This window comes from Colias eurytheme, chromosome 3, assembly GCF_061535395.1.
Source record: "Colias eurytheme isolate Ceu_HAF_F1 chromosome 3, ilColEury1 Martin Lab GWU primary, whole genome shotgun sequence".
Taxonomy (NCBI): domain Eukaryota; kingdom Metazoa; phylum Arthropoda; class Insecta; order Lepidoptera; family Pieridae; genus Colias; species Colias eurytheme.
Window position 1 is genome coordinate 11,796,650 of NC_142982.1, and position 23,081 is coordinate 11,819,730.

The following is a 23,081-nucleotide window of genomic DNA, read 5'->3' on the forward strand; positions in this document are numbered from 1 at the left end:
AGTACGAGGATGGTTCTTATGGAGAGAAAACGTAAACATGTACCACGGGCGAAGCCGGAGCAGTCCGCTAGTAGTTCATACAATTATATTTCCTGTAGATACAACGATTGCTCATAAATCCACTATTAATTAATTTTCAATATGAAATAATTTGAACGTATGTTATTCAATCAACCAAACGGCTAATCATGATAGGAACGTAATCAGGCAATGAAATAGGTATTTAACCCGATTACAAGGGTTAGGTTTGAATTCAATCGAATCCGAATCAATATAGCTAGAGTTACAGCATTTAAAGTACACACACATAATAGATAGTTTTACAGAGGTATAAAGAAGTAGACATACAGAAATATTCGATGATAGTATTTTTTCCACACAACCATGTACCTAATTCATCGTTTCTTTCGCGTATAATACAGATTAGGGTATAAGGAACCTAATTATTTATTAAAAAAAACTAAACCGCCTCCAACTTATCAGAACAAGACAAAATTGAAATGGGACCAAATGGGAGACACAGCTTTCAAATAAAAAACGAATTATCAAAATCACTTCACCCAGGCGAAAGTTCTGAGGTGAAAAACACAAAGTGAGAATATTTTTTTAAAATCGGGTGAAAATAAATTAACAGATTAACTTAGAACCTAGATTTAGATGATACGTTTTTGAAGTAGGTAAAAATTAAAAAAATTACAGATTAACATACAACCTCCTTTGAAGTCTATTGAAAAATAAATTAAAAGCTTTTCAATTGGTAAATAATGTTATCTTAGAATGTTATTCAACTCTGAAGTTCAAACGTTGCACCATGCACATGCACTTAGCGTGTTTATGCCGAAACACATTATCTTTATGGCTTCTATCGTTGAATCGCGTAAAATAGTAAATCATATTTACTTTAACCTTCAGTTCTATTTCTTTAGTTAAAGACTTGGAAAGGAATGATTAATAGTATGTGATAGTATACAGCTGTCAATAGTAAATGACTTAAATATTAACCACAGTGGCGCTCGGAAAACTTATGAAAAGAATGATGATAGAAAGAATTCTATAAATGTTTACCTGTGAAATTGTTACTATTTACTATATCATAAGACATAATATATGAGATAACATACCATAATTCTTATTTAATACACTGAACAATTATTATATCTTATAACTATTGCACTTCAAGCCATCATTACACGCCCAAAAAAATATGAAAGTGTATAAACAATGATTCCTATTCTTGATCTCACTTCTGCGGTTTATTTATATACAGTTCCCAAATTAAACACTATTTTCATAGTAGTAATTTTTTAATAGTAATACTTTAATCATTCCATACAATTCGGACTTGGCCAGTTTTTAAGACATAAAAAGCATTCATCAATCACTCGCTTGCTTAATTTAGAAGTTACGTAGCCTAGATTTCAATGAGATTAGATTTTTTGTCTAATGTACCTAATTCCGTTCATTTGGCCCAGATTTTAACGTTACTTGATAGATCACTTATCTTTATTAAAACACTAGGCTTTACTACCACGGTTTTGCTAGAGATTTAATCAAACTGAAATCAACTCCCAAAACTACATAATATATCTTCGCCAGAAAAAAAATATCTGTACCTCTAAGCCTGGGGGGCTTAGAGGTACAGATATTTTTTTTCTAATTTCAATTTTACAAAAATGAAATAAATTTTATTTTCAGACTAAAATAAATTAATATACATATATCTATTCATATATCTGTAAGAGTTCAGTTTTACGATTTATGTGTTACTAGGTTTCCGCCCGCGGCTTCGCCCGCGCAGTCAAAGAAAAACCCGCATAGTTCCCGTTCCCGTGGGATTTCCGGGATAAAACCTATCCTATGTTAATCCAAGTTACCCTCTATATATTGTGCTAAATTTCATTGTAATCCGTTCAGTAGAATTTGCGTGAAAGAGTAACAAACACACACACATCCTCACAAACTTTCGCATTTATAATATTAATAAAATAAATAGGATTTAATCACTTTGACAAGGCAAAGCAATCTCAAAATGAACTGCCGATCGGAAAGATCGTGAAATAACAGAACAATATTATTTCGTATACTTTATTTTCTCCTTTCCTGAGATGATATGATTTTAAGTGAACCAAAATTATTTCCATAACTTTTTACTTTATTAAAGGCAAGACAATATTATTATTACGTAGTCTATAAGTAAAAAAATACTCAGTACTCATGTACAGCATTATTTTTATATTTTTTTTATTTCTAAAGCTTTTGCTTTTAAGTAGTTTTAAGTAGATTCAATGTTCTATTTAAAAAAAACTACTGTAGCATTTATATCGATATTTTACTTACATAAACACAAAAACTGTATATAAACCGCTTTTTAGATTAGCTAGCTTAGAATGGACGAACTAACAAAATATCTTGTGTACAATAAAACACCGACTTCTCACAATAATATGAAGTATGAAGCAATAAGAGACGATAAGAGTGTGAACAGAAGTGTAGAAGTTGAGAAGAGATTACTCCTCTTGTCACCGGAATTGGGAAGGATGAGTGATGGTAAGTTTATTTATTTTATTGATTTGTTGTTATTTTATTGTGGTTAGCTTATACGTGTAGAGATTAAGAGGTCCAAAGTTGAATTGCCTGTCCGGCAAAAAAAAGGAAAATTTGAAAAACTACATTTGGTAGAATTTTTTTTTTGTAAAATTTTTATTGGATCACTGAAATACCTACCTACAAAAATTTGGTAGAATTTTTTTTGTAAAATTTTTGTTGGATCTCTTTTATTTTTCGATATTGATACGTTTTCATCTATCATTGTCTTGTTTCTTGCTGCATTTCTCGAAAAGAAGTTGTAGTTTATGGCAAAAAAAGGATCCTAAAAAGTTTAAATTATTTAAATCGAATTTGAAGTTACCCTGATTTCGTAGTACAAAAAAAAACATCTTACCACATTTATTTATTTATTTACATTTTTATTCTAATTCAGTACACATATAGATATACACATCTAGGGGTAGGGTAACGGCACCAGTGGTCAGCCTCATAACAGCTTTTTGAAGTTTTGACAATTGCCATTTCTACAACAATCGTCGAATAAAAAAACGTACAACATGTATGGATTTATTGTTTATTGTAGTTTCGAATCAGCGTTTATCAAAAACAATAATTCTCTTAGTAAAATATATAATTAATTTTAAACAAAAAATGGCCCAGTGTCCCAGTGAACAGCCTCTAAAAACCAATAAACAGCCTTGTTGAACCCAGTGTTCAGCCTTTAGTAAGTATAACTAATTATGAGATCAAAATAAACAATGTTATATCAAAATCAACTATATTAATCACATTTTTATAGCAACGATTCACTTAGCACAAAAAAATGTATATCGCACATAATACAAATATTATTTTAAACATACTATTACAATCTCTTTGTGTCTTCTTATTTTCTAGGTACTTCTTATTATTTATCATAAAAACAGCAATAATTATTTTTAAAGAAATCAGCGATATTAGTTTATAATATTCTTGATGTATCTATAATCCACAATATATATAATTATAATCAACCACAGGAGGATCTCTTTCGGAGGATTTCTCTGGAGGATACTGTTTTCTTGGCGGCATTTTTAGCTAGAAAAAAAGGGAACAATAATAACTTTTGGATATGAATACACATAATACAATTATTTCAGGTAAAACTTAACTAACATGAAGTATTACTTATAGATTTAAACACAAACATTCGAATTTATACTTCAAATATTATTTCAATAACATCGTGGCTGAATACTGGATCATTGAGACCACAGATTGAGACCCAGTGGTCAGCCGCTTGAAAAAAATATTTTGAAATGCGGCTGACCACTGGGTTTTCTAACAATTAGGAATAAACCCAGTAATCAGCCCCTGTCCATTGGATCTTTCATAAAAAATCAGTATCCAATGGTCAGCCCCTCAAATTTTTAAGTAAAAAAACAATATTTTTTATCAAATTTCACAAAATTAAATGCTCTAAGTAATCTATAAAGTTATTATCTATAAAACACAATCACATTTCATACTAAAATATGTTATTTCTCACCTTTCAAAAGAGCACCACATGAAACAAAAAATATTGCAGACATGACACTTCTGCTCTTGTCGGCGGACAGCACCTGTACGAACGTGTTTACTTCTCTCCCCTGACCCCCTGCTGCTCCTATCGCGTGATGCATGAACCAATAACGAAACAGAGCTTCTATTAAGGTGCGCGTGATTTGGTTATTTTGATTACAGCGATATTTATGGCCAATAAACAACGCAATAGGCTGATCACTGGTGCCTGGCTGACCACTGGTGCCGTTACCCTATATCTCACACAAAACCTATAAACTCTCTTATCTACGCTTGTTCATTTGCAAAGAATAAAACACAATTATAATGCATTGCCCTCCCGGCTTATCGCGATTCGTTGTGTCCACGGGCTAACTGCCAAATTAACGTCGTGATAATAATTTTACAGCCCTAACCTCTTATCTAGCTATTATTTATTTGAATACAATTAAAACAATTGTATATTTTATAACAGATCTATGGCCTGTACCTAATATTTCTCTATAAAAAAGACGGGTTGCACTCCGGGAGTGCCGGCAGAAGTGAAAACTTGATTATAAACGTTGAGCATGTTTGATATTTTGGAATGGTATACGCTTTTTCGATCAGGTCACGTGTCCTGACGCGAGTTTAAGATTTTATACCCATTACAGAAAAAGTGCTCAACGCCGCTAAAGAAGTTTTCACTTCAATAAAGATTACAATCCAATCAATTACTTTGTATTTATAAAAACAATATAATTATGTAAAACACTACGCGAGTACAAAAACGATACTAAAAACAATTTTATAATCTTAAATCAGTATAGATTAATTAATATATAATATGACAAAGTTACATAATTATCCTTATATCTAAAGTGTAAACATATCTACAAACTTTAGCATTAAATATTATACAACAACTATAAAACTGTTCTGTAAAACTAGAAGCGTGTCTCGTTATTTACTTAAATTTTTATCTCCAGTGATATTAAACCACAGTCCATAAATAGTTTGTGTAACAACGCGCAGGAAGCTCATAAAGATAAATTGTTCACGCTGTTCTAGTCTTTATTGAGACGTTAAATGTTATAGTACGATCATGTGCAATTGGGTTGTCATTAGGTATATATTCCCGTGCACCAAGCATATTGATGTGGGATAACTTAACAGACTGATGAGATAGAGATTTTAGATTACGAACCTATAAATAAATACTTTTTATGAGTTCCATTTAATTAGAAAGCATTATTAAATTTACATTAAGATAATATAGCAACATAGTTTCAGTTTTCTTTGTAAAATAAACGTTAATTTAGTCGTAGCCGCAAGGGCGCATCAGCCGCTCCTCATGAGTTCTCCGCGTGGATCGGCAACGTCGCGTCAGCCGGTCGTCGTAAGTTGACGGTGCGGCCCCCCTAGTCAAGTGGCTTTCTGTTAGCGTAGCGTTCAAAGGCTGTAGATAAACGTATCTACAGCTTACGTCAATCTCATACATGCGTAGTCTATTCTATTGAACGCTACGCTAACAGAAAGCTATTTGACTAGGGGGGCGGAGCGGCAACGTTGCGTTAGGACCTCGTCATGCGCTTGTCGTGCGGAGCGGCAACGTTGCGTCAAGCGCTCCTCATGCGTTCATCGAGCAGTGCGGCAACGTCACGCCAACCACTCGTTGTGCGAAGCGGCAAAGTCACTCATCACTGCGTTGTGCGTGCGTGTGGAGCGTTCACGATGCATGGCGCGTGATGACAACATTTTTGATAGTACTTTCTACGCAAGATGCAAGTCTGAAAACAAGCACATTCTTGAGCGTTATTTTATTAGTATAGAATTATAGATAAGTGTTCTTAGACTAGCTTTTGTTTGCCATCTATCTGGATGAATATTTGTCCAACAACGTGCTATGCTAGTATGTAGGTCCAAGCACCTGTCGACACGGCTAAGCTCAGCGACCACTGGCCTGGCGCACAGCCAGGTTAGAAAATCGCTGTTGCCCTAATGTTAACGAAATTGTAGGCATGTTTTCTATTTTGTAGTTTTCACATATATAATCTCTTTCTGTGGAATCTAAAGTTTATATAGTACGTCACTTTTGTACTGTTTAGAAGATGATGATGAACTGTAATTGTATTTAAAATTTGATTGTAAAAATATTGTTTGAATTTTATGTTTTCTGTTGTTTATTGGTATGAAGGGTATTAAAGTGTAAACAGAATAATCTGCATCATCTAAAGTACATTGGTCTGTTCAAGTTGTTTATTATTTTGGATAAAATAGCGTTCTAGAGCTCGCCATAATTTTTTTTTCTATATACTACGCCATCAAGTCAAAAGCTACGATCTACGCTAGAAGCTACGAAAGGAGCTACGTCGTAGAGGCTACTTTAACTTTATTGTTTCGTTGAGATATTTGTTATTTATAAATGTTTCTTACTTTAATCGACTAATAACACAAATTTCACACGATAATTAAGAAAAGTTATAAAGAAAAAATATAAAGTTTTATAGACAAATTATTTTCATTAAAAATACGCTAATGGGATCTTTCAACCATTCTTCATAATATTAAAAACACTCAAAACTGCGAAAATGCACTTTTCCATTCCATGCAAGTCAGCATATTTCGAACAAACGGCTCGAAACACACAGTCTACGTAAATCACGCGCGCAAACTGACGTTACTTCAAAAATCGAACGACGCCATTTTGAAATATGGTTGCGGTTTATATTGCAACCGCTCACGAATGTAGGCGTCTATAAATAAAAGACTAATTTCCTTAGGTGCAGATATTGACTGGGTGTAGACGATGTAACAATTTTCTAGTAAAATTGGGTTTCACGTGGTAATGGCAATATGTTGCCGACACCTGAAATTGGATAAGAATATTCTGTTTACATTGGCTAGGAATCTTCGAGATGTATTGAGTTTATTGGGAAATAAGTTCGTGTGGATTATTTGAAAATGTAACTATGTAATTTTGGTTATACGAGCGGTTTTGGATTGTAAAAAAAAATATGGAATGGGATGGAAATTATTATGCGTTCTTCATAAATGCTATAAAGTTAGATAGTTGGTATTACCTATTATTTACGATGATTAATCGAAAGTATTTAAAATAAAACGAATTGAATTCTAACATACTGACATACATTTCAAGATTTAAACAAATACAGAGATACCAAAACATTGGTGAGAACTTGATACTGTTGCCATTCCTTCCCCTTCTGACGAGTTATTTTGGACAAATCTTTGAAGTGTTTGCTTAACATAGTTCATAATATGTTATTCATTATCAAGGTAGCTTTCAGATGCCAATGGTAATGAACCATAAAAAAAGAACAGATGAACTATAACTAGGATACAAATCAAACCACTTTACTTCGTTAATTTTTCGCGTTCTCATTTACATTAGGATCATTTTGATAATCTTTATTAGTATCGATTTAGTTCTGAGTAATATCGAAGCCACATCTTTTTACCAAATATACAACATTCAGAAATAAACACTGAACACCCATTACAATCGAAACCTTCATGCGCCACTGCCACTCAGGATCAACCATATAATTACAAGTTCACCCTCAAACACATGATTAAGTACTTGCAACGGCCTTGCACAAAATCATTAGACCTTGGGCTTGTACATGCTATCACTTGCTCTTTACCACCTAGCATGGATTGACGTCTCATTACTGCCTTAATTGTAGCAGCGACAATGGGTATGTCAGATTTTAATTAGTTTAGTGTAGGACAGTTTTTTATCTATGTGTAGTTCATACAGTGTAGGATCATTGGGTATGTCAGTTTTTAATTAGTTTAGTGTAGGACAGTTTTTGTGTGCGTAATATAGTGTAGGATCAATGGGTATGCTAGTTTTTAGTTAATTTAGTGTAGGGCAATTTTAAATGTGTATTTGGTGTAGGTTTTTATGTGTGTGATCGTTTAGTGTAGGACATTATTTTGTTTGTTTTTTTTTGTATGGGTGTGATGGTTAAAGGTTTGCCTTTGAGAGATAAGCGATCATTTATAATGCTGTGTTTCAATATAATATAATTATATGAGAATTCTTTGTAATAATTAAATTTAATTAATTAATTTAAAATAAGAAACTTTGCTCCGAATTTTAATTTTTTCGTGTTTATTGAAATTTGATTCTTATTACTTTTTTAAATTGCACTTTTGTAATTTAATTCGATATTTGGATGAGTTATTTCTGAAATCCGGTTACTATTAAACTTATAGTATTATTGACTCTATTGACATAATTAAACAGTTTTTCATTTAGTTTTATCGATGTTTCATGTACATCATTTAAAATAATTTTCAACAAAAAATTTAATTTATCACGAAGTTTATATGTTTAAATTAATATTGTATTCAATACTAATTTCATAAATATTAACTATGAATTTATATTTTATTTACTTATATATGAAATTGAATTTGACGTAAGCGGCTTATAATGCTTTATTTTGTTTATTAATCTGTTTGAGTATTTCACGTTATTAAGTTTAATTTGTAAACAATTATTTCAACAACATTTTCTGCGTCTCGTTTCTGATTGATGTTTTTCGCAAAACGATATTGTGGTAATGTTTCAAGTCCTGAATTCAGCGGATAACAATAATTGTAAGTCTAAAAAGATTTATTTGTATTATAAATTGTATAAGGAACAACCCCCAACCTCTCCGTTAAATTGCTTAAGCTCTAGCGGTCTGTCTAGAAAGCGCTCGCGCAGGCATAAAAGTTGTACGAACTCTGCAGTCGCTATTCCATTTTGATAACAATATTTAAGTCACTACTGTCAATATTAAGTGACATATCACACTAGCGGATTGCGAGCGGTTTCAAAGCGGAGCGGGTGCGCAACGAATACGTTGCGGGCGCGCAACGAACACGCCGCGGTTGCGCAGCGAATTCGTTTCGGACGCGTGGCAGATGCGCAACGTTTACGTCGCAGTCATGTACACTCATTAACAAAATGGAATCCGTGCTGGTTGTTACTTAAAACTTGTGATAGTATAATGATTATGAGATCATTATTTTTTACGAGTTTCATAACATGTTAATGTTTAGGGTATTTTTTTATCCATTAAATCTTGGTCGAAATGCAATCAGATAACTTAATTGCTCATAAAGAAAGTTCATTAGTGAAATAAATGTTAAAGCTCCTTAACTAAAACAGGTCTATCTTATTATTAGGTAAATAGGTAGCAGTGAGTAGAAAATTTTATCAAGCAACCAGCAACTCACTAGTCCTAGTAATTCAATTTTATAGCACCTTTTTTAACAACTCCAGTTGTTACTATTACATCTTTAGTTAAGTAAGTGCATTTCCACAGTACGGTTAAAAAATTGAGTGCTACAGAAACGATGGAAATATTGAATGGAAGTTAGGCAAGGCGGAAGAGCTGGCTTTTGTGCGAGAGTATACAAAATGGCGTCGACGCTTCTATTCCGCGACGTGTTCGCTGCGCATCCGCGGCGTGTTCGTTGCGCGCCCGCAACGTATTCGTTGCGCACCCGCTCCGCTTTGAAACCGCTCGCAATCCGCTAGTGTGATATGTCACTAAAACTTTGATAAATCCAAATAATCTTATTGATCGGGTCTCAAATCTGGGTAGGTACATTTTTATTGTCGAACAAGCTTTGCAAGAAATTACCGTAGCAATTAACATTATTTAGTATCCTAACATGGCAAAACGTATCAACATATTCTAATAGTAGCTTTCCGCCCGCGGCGTTGCCCACGCTTTCAAAGAAAAACCCGCATAGTTCCCGTTCCTGTGAGATTTCTGAGATAAAACCTATCCTATGTATTAGTCCAAGTTATCCTCTTTATGTGTGCTAAATTTCATTGTAATCGGTTCAGTACTATTTGCGTGAAAGAGTAACAAACATACACACACACATCCATCCTCACAAACGTTCGCATTTATAATATTAGTAGGATAGGATAGTAGGATAGGATAGTAGGATAGGATAGTAGGATAGGATAGTAGGATAGGATAGTAGGATAGGATAGTAGGATAGGATAGTAGAATAGGATAAAAAAGTAAATTTATTTACGATCTATGCTTTAAAAGGTTTTAAATTATAACTTGTTTTCTTTCTATATTCAATGCACATTTTCCACAAAGAATTGATCTAAACGCATTTAAAAATAAATCTTTCAACCTTGTGTGCATCAACCCAATGCAATTTACACGAAGACTCGTATTCACTTTGAATCAATTTCACGCCTCAATATCGGAAACCAACCAGTTTATATACAGTGTTTGACGTATTCACATGTGTACGCATTTATTTGATTTTTAAGCTATTGCATAGCTTTTATTCGGTGAGCGCGGCGACCGAATGTAAAAATTCCGTAACGAAAAAACCTAACACCCCCCACTCCAACCGGCACAGCGATGCTATGCTATGCAATAGCTTTACCGCGGCAGTCCTCGAGTGCCACACTTATTTTTTTTTTAATATAACCACAGATAATTAAATTACTAATAAATAATAACTGGCAATCAAGAAAATTTAGAATACTCGTTTAGAATGGCGTTCGATTTTTAAATAAAGTTTTTAAAAATAATAACTACGATAAATATAAAATTGTCTTTAAATTTCAATAGAATGAAATATTTTTGTAGTATCAATTTTTAATTTAATACAATATTAAAATTACAGTTAATATAGTAAAATATTTAAATTTCTTTCATTTAAGTAATTCTGGCTTCAGAGCATAAAGTATACCTAAAAAATTGGTTGTCTGTAAAGTCGGTTTACTGACGATAGTTGAACGTGACAACGTCCGATTGTGCTTCTTTGTCGTTCGTTCCGCGCTCTCGCTCGCACTTCAAGCCTTACATGGAACGCCTCAGAGCGAGGTAACGCCGCATGTGTCATGTATTTTCGTGCGTGCACGCGGCTCTATCGAATTATAAGTCGTTGTCACGTCAAAAATATAAAATACATATTTTATGCCCCGATTAGCTTAATGAGGAGCACATCAAAATATATATTTTATTAGAAACTATAAACAAATTAAATAAAAACACATGCTTCGTGAATGCAAATAATGTTAAGGAAACACGTACTTGGAACTTATCAAGAGGAATTTTATGGTATGTTTTAATTCTTGTCTGCTTATTTTAAATATTATTCAAAAGAATAGCATAAAATTTCATAGAAATGGTAAGAGTCAAGTTAGTATGTCGGACTTAAGGGTGCGTATAAAGCAAAATTACCAATCTTCTATTAGATGATACGTGTAATATTCAAGACCAAATCTAAAAAATAAAATATATATCAAACTAGATGATATGTTCAACCATTCTGTTTAATCAAAAACATAAAATATTAAAATTTACTCGATAAAAAATAATCACCAAGTTAGCTCTAATTTTCACACTTTTACGTTTTCTACTTGACATGGTAATACTTATTATGATTTTTTTTTCATAAACAATTATATTAAAACATTTGCAAAATATTTGTCAGAGCATTTTGTGTAATTACTTTTAGTTTTGGTTTTATCTGCGATATTAATTATTATTATTATTATATAAATAAAAATTAACTCATTCCAAAATTTAATTAGTTGTTTTTTTTTAATTACGTCTAATTTATAGGAATAACTTACATATTTTGTATTTTCCTCGTAAATTTTTAAATTAACAAATTTACTTGTCGTTATTTTAACTTTTAAGTTTCAATCAGATTACAGACTTTACTCAATAACTAATCTTATTAACGTTAAATAAACTGAACTTAATAAAGTTAAATAAACTTTCTTAGATACAAACTAAAACTATATAATTGTATTAGTTTAAAGCCAAAAACTTAAAATCGAATAACTATCTCAACTTAAACTTTATTGTCCTCTTGTTAAATATTTTTAAGAAAAATATTGTAGGAAAATGCCAGATTTAGGAAGTAATGTATTTTTGAAGCGAAACTTCTTTAGGCGCGTTGAGAGTAAAATTTCAAGGCAATACCGCACGTCATGGAGTAAGGCAACAATTTTGGGATCTTTGAATCTTGCCAACGATTCACTTCTGACACGTGTGCTCGGTACACACGCTTTTTTTCATTTACAAAATAGTGTAATAAACCAAACTTACTATGACATGTATACCTTAACTCAGTCTTTCTTCTTTTCAGAAAGAGTAATGTACGCAAGGAACCGTATTATGGTGGGGGCCAGACCGGCAGTCGTGGGAGGTACACCAATCACTGAAGAATTGGCTACGGTAAGTGAAATAATATAGTAAGTAATATGTAAAAAGTAAAACAAAACTGAAATTTTAACTATAAAACCATTTAAAACATTATTGACTGTTTTATTACAGTTAGTACAAGGTGTTACAGAGCTGCTTATAATTAATTGAAACATAATATTTTTACCACAATGCAATTTTAATTTAGAGGCATTTTTAACGACGCGACGCTCTAAATAACAACGGAGATTCTCAATTTGATGATGGAACATGTTACAAATTACATATGGGCTGATGCCCATATATACGTTTCCACTGCTGGGACACGGGGCTTCTATGATCCAGGCCATAAGCCACCACGCTGTCCAAGTGCGGGTTGCCAGATGACACGTCATGTCGTCGAACTTTTTATTCTAAGATATGTCGGTTTCCTCATGATCTTTTCCTTCACCTTTCGAGCAGTGGTGATGTTATAATATACGCAGATAAATTGAAAAACCAATTTACTGCACGTCCGTCTGGTCTCGAACCTCGGACTTATTGATTTGAAATCAGAGGTCTCACCACTGAGTCACCACTGTATCTGCACTGTAACATGTTTGAGTTAAGTAACAAAATCTAGTTTCAACTAATTTAAAAAGATCTTTAAATTAGCACTTTGACCACATAACATACTTACACAATTGCCTCCAGGAGTTGCGAGTGACAGCATTCGGTACATCATCATGTCCACCGAGAGGAGAGTGGATACACACACCGCTCGTGATGCGACCGGCTGAACAGCCTCTAGGTATTTGATATATAGTTTTATAACATTCAATGTTTTTTTTTATAAATCAGAACATTTTTTTTAATAAAAAAATATTCGATACCGTCTCGTGATCGATTTTTTCTATTGTATAAAAATTAATCAGCCTCTATGTATACTTTAAGTTGGCAAACTAGAGTATTTCTATAAAATTATTATGGAAATGCGAGTAAACCAGAAAACATGCCCTGAAATAATCCAAGTCATTAAAAAAGTGGCAAAAAAAATTATCTCTACCCTATAGATAAGTTTTAAAATGACGCAGTTTGGTAAAAAGTGCTCAAAATATTATATAAAAAATGTAAAATGATATCAATCTATTTATAAGCTCTATTAAAAAAATAGGCTTTTTTCATGTTGGTCTATTATATTTTTAGCCTATGGTCTCGCAGCAGCTCGTAACGGTACCAGATCGTTGCTGTCTGCTCTCCAAGCGCATATCATCAAATGGCTTCTATTCGATTCCCGGCCAATCACCAAGGACAATAAATCCAAGGAGCCGCCAGATAGGTAAAAAAATTATAACAAAAATATTTTTTTGTTCCTAAAATTTTAATACATGAATATTTTAGATTTATTTTTAGTACAAATTGAGTTTGTACCTACTGTTGATTTTTTGTAGAACAAAGATTTTTTATTTGTAGAATATTTTGAATGTTGAATTAATCCCCAATTAAATAAAACTTCATAGTTAACATAAAGTTAAAAAAAAAAACATGTCTAAACTTTTAGATTTATATACTTGATTTATAATGTCAATAAAAAGCTTATCCTGTTAACCTATATCATTAAAACCGGCACATAATACTAAATATTGCCCTTTTTCATCGCAACTTGATAAAAAGCTCGTTCGCACATTTTTAACGACAGCCCGTAGCCAATATTTTACGCGACTGCTAGTTGCGATATCCCAATGTTTGTGGTATGACAGAACAAAATTACAGGCGTCCCCTTTCAAAATCACACCCTGTATAACAAACATGCGGGGGTTATTCTGAGGTACGGTGTTAGAATGAAACGATATATAGCCTATAACCTTCCTCGATAAATGGGCTATCCAACACCGAAAGACTTTTTCAAATCGGACCAGTAGTTCTTGAGATTAGTGCCTCCAAACAAACAAACAAACTCTTCAGCTTTATAATATTAGTATAGTATAGATTCATGGTAACTGTTAACTTATTTGAATAAGAAAAAGCTCATAAAAAAGATTAAGCAATAAGAAATATTTTATTGAATGGTTTTTAAATAAACCCTCAGTCTTCGTCTGCTTGTGCAAGTACTGTGTACCAGTGAAAAAATTTAGCTGGCGATAAACAGAAAACTGATCACCGACTTGCCCATATAGAAAGTTAAATACCTCTATCTATCTTTCTTATTTTCAAAAAATTTGCTAAATTATTTCACACTACTTGCTTACTCCGGTTTCGCCTGGATGGACTGATGTACCTAACTATCAAGCGTGTATAGCCTATGAAGTTTTCTAGTGGTGAAATAATGTTTGAAATAGGCCCAATAGCTTTTGTGTGAAAAAATCCTAACCTACACACAAAAACAAATTCCTCTTTATAATATTAGTAAAAACATCGTTACGCAGAATAACCCCGCGAGCACCGTGGACCTATAATGCCGATCATATTTCTCCAACACGCCATGTGCTGGGACATAAATCCCTGCTATGGCATTCTATGATACTGAATAGTCATTTTTATGCTCTGAAATATTCAAGTCAATATGCATTTTGTATAAGTTTTTTAAACGTATAGGATAATTTGAACGAGTGTGTGTTACTTTTAATTGGTAACCTGAGCTGAAAAATAACATTTCACAAAAGGTTTCATATATTTCCGAACGGTCAATAATTTTTGGATTGATTTTTAACCCAATTATCGTAGGGATAATAATTTCGATTAGTGTGTGTTACTCTTAATTGCAAACACGTGTTCAGTTGCTTCCGTTCATTTTCAAGGTTTGTTTTCACAATGGAAGAGCAAATAGACAGAATTTGTGTAAACTAAGTTATGCAGGAACTTTGCAATACTTATCTAATATTATAAATGCGAAAGTGCCTATTCCTAAGGTCTGTTAACTTAACATTTTATGGTACACACACAAAAAAAGACATACGCACGCACAAAATTATATAAAACCGTACTAATAACCGCCTTATTGCTAAGAAGTGAAGCGATATTATTTTACAACACAGCTCCATATTCAGCTACCTCAAACTCTCCGAAGAGAGGAAAAATAAATAAATACATAGAAATTATATAAATAAATACAAATAGACAGATTTAATGGCTCCAAATTTCTTCTATGTTCAGCTATCTCCGACCCTCCGAAGAGAGGCAAGAAGAAGCCCTCTGGCGCGCTTGCAGCGAAGTAATCTGGCGCTGCGCTGGTTCCAACGAACCGAAGGCTATGTTGGTTTTGCCCACTGATCATACGTATGTGCAGCATAGCTCGAATTATTACCAGGATGGGATTACTGAAAAGGTTTGTAGATTTTTCTTAATAAATGGGTATAAATAAATAATGGGTCTTCACCACAAGGCAATAGCACAAAAATATAGGTATGCATTTACAATGAAATTTCTACATGAATTAGAAAGTCATCTATACTAATATTATAAAGCTAAAGAGTTTGTTTGAACGCGTTAATCTCAGGAACTACTGGTCCGATTTGAAAAATTCACTCGGTGTTAGATAGCCCATTTATCGAGGCAGGCTATAGGCTATATATCATTACGCTAAGACCAATTACAGGAGGGAAGTCACGCGGGTGAAATAATGTGTCTTCAGCACAAGCTAATAGCACAAAAATATATGCTTTTTCTATGAAACTTCTACATTTAGAAAGTCAGTAAAAATAAAGAGGTTAATTTATGAGTCAGTGAAAATCAGTTGTTCGAGATATATTTGAGTGGATAACTTTTAAAATTTACGTAATGTTTAATTTACTCGAAGCAAAATTCAAAGTTTATTCAACTTATTTTAAAGAAGTTTATTTTCTATTTTTAGCTGCATTTGTTCGAGTTTAAAAGTCTAGAGGATTTGCAAATATTTATAAAGAGATATTTGTACTTGGTAAGTATTTATATCATAAAACTTATAACATTTCACGGATTTCTCAAAACTCTCTTTAAGTCAGTAAATAATTAATAATTAAAACCTATCTTTTCCAAATATTATTTGTATTAATTAATTAGCAAACACAAGACAACATAGACACGATTTTTACAAAGTGTATCTTTAAATTCTTCCAAATTGTATAAGACTGATCCATCATAAAACAATTTTCGTCACCAAAACTCCGGGGGCGTCTTGTCAACAAAACGCCGCGAACTTTCAACAGATCCCAAACTTGGGGCTTTTAGTTTCAATCGTAATTTCGGAAAATTTTCGCTGTAGTACTAAAAATTATAAGCTCGAGTTACTCGATCCATCTTGATAATTATATTCATAACTTTTCGAAATAGTTTTAGGAGAGAATCTAGGTTTAAATCTAGAATTTATTAAACTTTGATTTAGAATTTGGAATTTAAACGCTGTAAACAGATTTAAATGTGATACTTAAATCGTTGTTTGTTAAACTAAAAGCTTTTATAACTTTTAACCAAGGTTACATTTTATAGATTTTGTCTGTGAATAAGTTAAATGTTTGTCAAGTCTAGGCGGCGATTTGTAGGTTGACCGATTAGGCCAATAGCTGACGGACCGAAAAATTACTTTAAAAACACTTTCATATCGTAATTGTCGGTCGTTATGTATTAATTATCCATACTAATATTATAAATGCGAAAGTAACTCTGTCTGTCTGTTACTCAATCACGCCTAAACTACTGAACCAATTTGCATGAAATTTGGTATGGAGATATTTTGATACCCGAGAAAGGACATAGGCTATCTTTTATTGCGAAATATGTACTACGGGCGAAGCCGGGGCGGACCACTAGTATAAAATAATTTATCATTTAAAGTCAATCTATACTAATATTATAAAGAGGAAAAGTTTGTAAGTATGTATGTATGTATGTATGTATGTATGTATGGTTTTCACGCATAAACTACTGGACCGATTTCAAAAATTCTTTCACCATTAGAAAGCTGCATCTTTACTGAACAACATAGGCTATATTGCATTTTCAAAAAAATTAGAGATCCTTATCAAAAATGCAATAATGTAACCCAAGGTGTAAAAAAATCCTCAATAAAACTTCTGTCATCGCGTGCGCTGCGGAATCTATTGAAGATAGAACAAAAAAATGTTCTACGGTATTATAGAATGGATCAATATCTACAAGAAAGTCCGCGATACCATATGTCCATCTTCAGTAGTTATGTTACTACAACAACTTTTTTACGTTTTCAAAGTAAATAGAAGTGCCGACAGTAATCAAACCATGTTATCCATACACATATATTAATCCTTATCCCATTAAATGATGTTTTATTATAGACTGTTTCTATACCAGCAAAATACTTTTTAAATGAAAAGAATTGGATATTCCATTCAAAAGATATAACGAATTTTTAAAAGTGTCAATCTACAGAAAATAGTAGGTATACTGTTCGAGCAGGCCGTAGTGCGGGGGTCACGGAGGAATTCTACCAATATGCGTCTTGACGGAACACAGTGGGGTTTTGGACGGTAGGAATCCGATATAACCCACGGCCCCTCCCCGGAGGCCGTGGGTATCTATGAAAGATTTCCCCACTAAAACAAAAAAAAAAGGCCGTAGTGCGGGACGGGGTAAGTAAAGGTGATTTTCATGTGATTAAAAATTAAACCTATAGTCCGACCTATAGTAGACTTTTCACTGTAACGATATCGCTATCTATGCGGGTGAAACCGCAGGGCATTGCTAGTACATAATATATTTAAAATTATGTATTCCTGTATTTGGCTCTTTTACTTACTCGCATGAATTCGGGTTTGCCGGTGTCAACGCTTTATGTATATAGACTACAGGGCCCGTAGACAAAGTAACAATAAAAAAACGATAACGAAGTTAGAAAAGGAAAAATGATCTAACGCGGCGTATGTCAATCCCATACATTTTTACCTTTTCTAACTTCGTTATCGTTTTTTAATTGTTACTTTGTCTAAGGCCCCTGGCCCATGTTGAAAAATTTATGTGTAATATGAACCACCAGGTGACCTATCTAGAACGATATAAGAGCATAAAATTATAAGATTCAGCACTATGCTGTCACTTGTAAGCTACCTGAGTGCAGATGAGAATTCGAAAGTACGGCGCGCCCTACAAAAATATGGAGACAAGGGGAAAAATCTCTACCTATACTTTCGAATTCTCATCTGCACTCAGTTGGACAGCTAACAAGTGACAGCATAGTGCTGAATCTTATTATTTTATGCCTGTAGTCTAATAGTGAAACGTCGAGATAAACAATGTTATAAATAAAATCCCTTTAAAATTAAATACTTTTTAAATACCATAGATTATAATTTGTAAATTTAATTATAAAATTATAATTAGTTTCAGTCAGAAGACGGTTCAGGTGCGTTGCTTCTCCTGTATGCTGCCATCTTGTCGAGAGGCTGTGAAAAGTAAGAAAACTAATTAACGAAGATAAAAATACTTCAGTTTTGATGAATTTATTGGGTATTATATCGGTAATAATTTAAATTATTAAAGATAGGAACACGCTGGTAAAATATGGGGCGTCATTTTGTTGCAGATATTTTTAAATGTTTAATTAATTAAGCGTTTGGTTATACAATATACATAGAAAAAAAGTGAAGTCCCGTGTCCCCGTAGTGGGGTAGGAGGCAGATGCATTATTCATACATCTGTTTCACTGATCGATTTTTCTTTAGGGACAAGTAGGTGATCAGCCTTCTGTGTCCTGCCAGACCGAGACATTTTTTTTTTTTCGTCTCCACCGGGAATCGAACCCAGGACCCCTCGGTTCTACGCTCACGCGTCAACCACTGTACCGAGGAGGTGGTCAATTACAGTTATACATAGAGCTAACATAATATTAAATTGAATATACATGCATTAAAACAAAATTAATGTTTTTGATTCGGCTAGTACCAGAAACAGCAATACCGAATCTGACGAGATTTTAATGATTTTAATGTAATAAAGCCACTTTTATTTCACGAACAGAATTATGGAAATATTATTTTAAAATATTTAAGAAATAATAATTGTGGAAATTACGTAAATATTATTACCCTTATAACTACATAACTTATTCTCAAAAATTTATGGAATTTATGTTTCCTTATTTTGTAAATTGCAACAATAAGATTTTCTCGATTTACTATGTATTTATATTCTAATTTCAGTATAAAGAAAGATCTAGACGGTAAACTAAACTACCTAGTATCTACACAAGTGGAAGGGTCTCTGAATGTCACCACGCTGCTTCTCACTGGTCGAGCCACGCCCTATCTACATAATGGTGTGCAATATGTGGGGGATGAAGATCATTATGTAAGTTATGACTTCATCATCATCGTCAATACAATGTATCTTAACCCGAACTATCAATTTATTAATATCCGTTTTCCTATTCATCCCTAACAAGCGGTCTAACAAGCCCGATATTATTTTTTACTAGCTGTCCGCCCGCGGCTTCGGCCGCGATTTCAAAGAAAAACCCGTTCCCGTAGGATTTCCGGGATAAAACCTATCCTATTTCCTTTCTCGGCTATCAAAATATCTCTATACCAAATTTCATGCAAATTGGTTCAGTAGTTAAGGCGTGATTGAGTAACAGACAGACAGACAGAGTTACTTTCGCATTTATAATATTAGTATGGATAATATAAAGTATATTCACACAAATACTAGCAAATAACAACAACAATTACAATTACACAAAAACAAACAACAACTATTTGCAGTCGTATTAAAGTAAGTTGCAGCCGGAAGTTAATATAAGTTGAGATTAATTGAACAAAAAAACTTACAAATGAAAAAGTACCAAATATGAGAACACTGAACAACAAAAATAAAATTCTCATATCATAATGTAACGTTAACCTCCAGAACGGCTAAACTAGTTTTATGAAACTAATTCGTGTAAAAGGCCCTTCTGACAATATATATAAACTGTTTGTCTCACCTAATCTCTGGAACTATTTTTAAGCGAACTTTATAAAGAGATCGCTACCTAGAGATCTTTTGATTTTTGATTTTTCTGTTTATATTTTATTATTCCTGTATATTTCTGTGTTAAATTTGTATGCTTGTTTATTCTTTTACGTGCAAAATAAATTGAAGCAGATAAAATTAAATAACAGCTTCAAATTAATGCCGTATAGCTAGGAATCATCTCTAGCAGGATAGTTACCTTTACCTTTTTCAACCGACTTCAAAAAAAGGAAAGCATTACGACTGTTTTATTTTTTGAGTTGGTTACCTCAGTAACTTTCATATGGGTGAACCAATTTTTTATTTAAGAACTGGTGCCTTTCCTGTGGTCCCAATCAAATGTTGTCTTGATCTGGCGGTTTGAAAATGGTAAAAAAATAATAATTACAACACATTAATGCATCTATGTGGTGGTTAATTCCAGGCTATGCCCCAATTTGGTGTGCTGTCCAGAAGCCCAGTGGGTCTACTTGTGTGGTACAATGGTGATGATACCGTCACCAACCATGTGTCGAATCAGTACCCTGGATCGAGGTTGAAGACCCCTGCTTTGCCTATATGGGTAAGTATTAGTTCATAGAAATATACTTTTTGGAACACAATGTATTAGGCTCTTTAGATAGAGCATGAAGATGATTTACTTATACATAGATTAAGAAAAGAGACTTTCCTATGGCCTATGAATAAAGTAAAAGATTGGTAGCTTCAGGAAATCCAACACATTTTTCTTAATTTCTGATACATATATCAATTCGTCTTCCACTGTTTCGTATCCGGTAGGATCAGATGGATGGGGCAGATCTCTAGGTCTTTACTTCATTTTTATTACCATCTAGGTTCATGAAATTAAACTGTTTTTAAATAAATTATTATTTATTAGGTGACAAGCTGTTCTGGACATTTTGGCGTTCTTTTCAATACAAACCGGGAGCTGTTACGGAACTATCACGCTGAAAGGAGGTATGTAATTATGTTTATTATAATACTAGCGGTCCGCCCCGGCTTCGCCCGTGGTACATATTTACGTTTTCTCTACATAAAAACCATCCTCGTACTTCAAGGAATATAATAAAAAAAGAATTATCGAAATCGGTTCAGCCGTTCTCGAGTTATGCGCTTACCAACACATTTTGCGATTCATTTTTATATATAAGATTATGGAAGTTATACAACCTATAATGTACTGCTAAAATATTATATCTAATCATACTTTGTGACAAATATTATTCATAAGCCTTTTTTATTCTCAGCAAGGATAAGCGACGATGTTTTTCTGTCTCCAATTTAGCATGTGGACTTTTTGTTATATTAATTAAAATTGCAAATCTATTCCCTAGGTTCGACATCCACTACTACACATGTGGTGGATGCCACGTGTTACTCAATGTAGACACACGAGCACACGAAGACGTTGGACCACTCAGAACTGATGACATCAGTGCTACACCGCTGGAGAAACTTATTCATACCAAGTATGGGAGTAGTATAATAGTCACCTCGATATTATGTAAAAAAGAGCGTGTGTACTGAGCACACGTGTCTTTGGCAAGATTCAAAGAAACCAAAATCGTCACCTTAGTCCCTGACGTGACGGTATTGCCATGAACTACCTTGTAATTTCACTCTCAACGCGCCTAAAGAAGATTAACTTCGAAAAATAATGCAAAAAATAATTAAAAATGAAAATTAGCGCATCACCTTTTGCAGGCAGCTTCACTACATCAATCCCAACAACATTTTTTGTTCGGCTTTTTTAATAAACAGTTCTAAAAATTGACAGATACAAGAAAAATCAATATTTATAATTGTTACATTTTAACCACATAATATTATGATAGTAAACATTTTAACTAAGACTAGAAAATCGGCTTATCAGTGATCTCTTAAGCCTACACATGCAAATCTACAAACACACACAATCCAAATCAAAATAGACATCCAGCTCCTATTTTGCTAAGCTTTATTCGAAATACTACACAGTAACACGAGCAGGTAGGTAGGTATAACATCGTGCAATTTTCGCAATAGGAAGCCGTATATTTGGCAGCGTTGAGCGCACAAATCCGCGGTGAAATGTTAAGATGTCTGCCTCTATATGAACATTTATTTGCTGCAATGCAAATGGAGTTCGTAAATTTAACTGTTTACAAATTAAATGTTCATGGTAGCGGGTAGATGGTATTTAAGTACGAATATGTACCCATGTATGCTTGAGATCGGTGAATCGTAACATTTTGATTTGTTTGTTATTTTGTAATAAGTGTTTATATTTTCATTTTATTTGTACCAAATTACAAAGATTCACTTCAAATAGACGAAGCTTTAAAAGGTCTTAAAGGCATAGATTAGTTACACTATTCTAAGCTTATAGGGTATATCCATTATCCATGCCATATTTCTGAGGAAAAAACATACATTTTCCTGCATTTTTCTTAGCAGATAAAACGGATTTTCGGTATTTAGAATATTAATTATCATTTTTCATGATGGGTTTCGATAATCTTAATTTTAAACTATTTTTATTAAACTAAATGTTGCCATAATTTTACTTTCAGATGGCAAGAGGCGAAAATTACATGGACAGGAGCTGCACCATATACTTCCGATTCTCCTATATAATTAATACTAGCGGTCCGCCCCGGCATCGCCCGTGGTATCTACATGTTTAAACTATCCTATCTCTCAAGTTGGATCGAACTGCACATGGTGTGCGAATTTTATTATAATCGGTTAAGTGGTTTAGGAGTCCATTAAGGACAAACATTGTGACACGAGATTTATATACGTGACGGCGCCACCGTCGAAGCTTTAAAAAATAACGAACGGCGAACCGATAAAAAGCAGCGCGCGCGCACGACTCGG

General features: G+C 33.3%; 1 protein-coding gene across 1 annotated transcript; it reads left to right on the forward strand.

Annotated features, from left to right (window-relative positions):
- Window positions 1–2,387: 2,387 nt before the first annotated feature.
- Window positions 2,388–22,838, forward strand: LOC149910000 (inactive ubiquitin carboxyl-terminal hydrolase MINDY-4B). Its single transcript, XM_090118677.1, has 12 exons — window positions 2,388–2,547; window positions 12,226–12,314; window positions 12,975–13,071; window positions 13,467–13,599; window positions 15,414–15,585; window positions 16,111–16,176; window positions 18,591–18,661; window positions 19,409–19,556; window positions 20,644–20,781; window positions 21,100–21,179; window positions 21,557–21,691; window positions 22,775–22,838. The coding sequence occupies exons 1-12, from the start codon at window positions 2,388–2,390 to the stop codon at window positions 22,836–22,838; spliced, it is 1,353 nt and encodes a 450-aa protein (XP_089974803.1).
- Window positions 22,839–23,081: the final 243 nt, after the last annotated feature.

Coding starts and splice junctions, on each gene's coding strand:
- LOC149910000 (XM_090118677.1), top strand. CDS start 2,388: ATGGACGAACTAACAAAATATCTTGTGTACAATAAAACACCGACTTCT. Junction 12,315..12,974: donor TCACTGAAGAATTGGCTACG/GTAAGTGAAATA, acceptor AATTGCCTCCAG/GAGTTGCGAGTGACAGCATT. Junction 20,782..21,099: donor CCCCTGCTTTGCCTATATGG/GTAAGTATTAGT, acceptor ATTATTTATTAG/GTGACAAGCTGTTCTGGACA.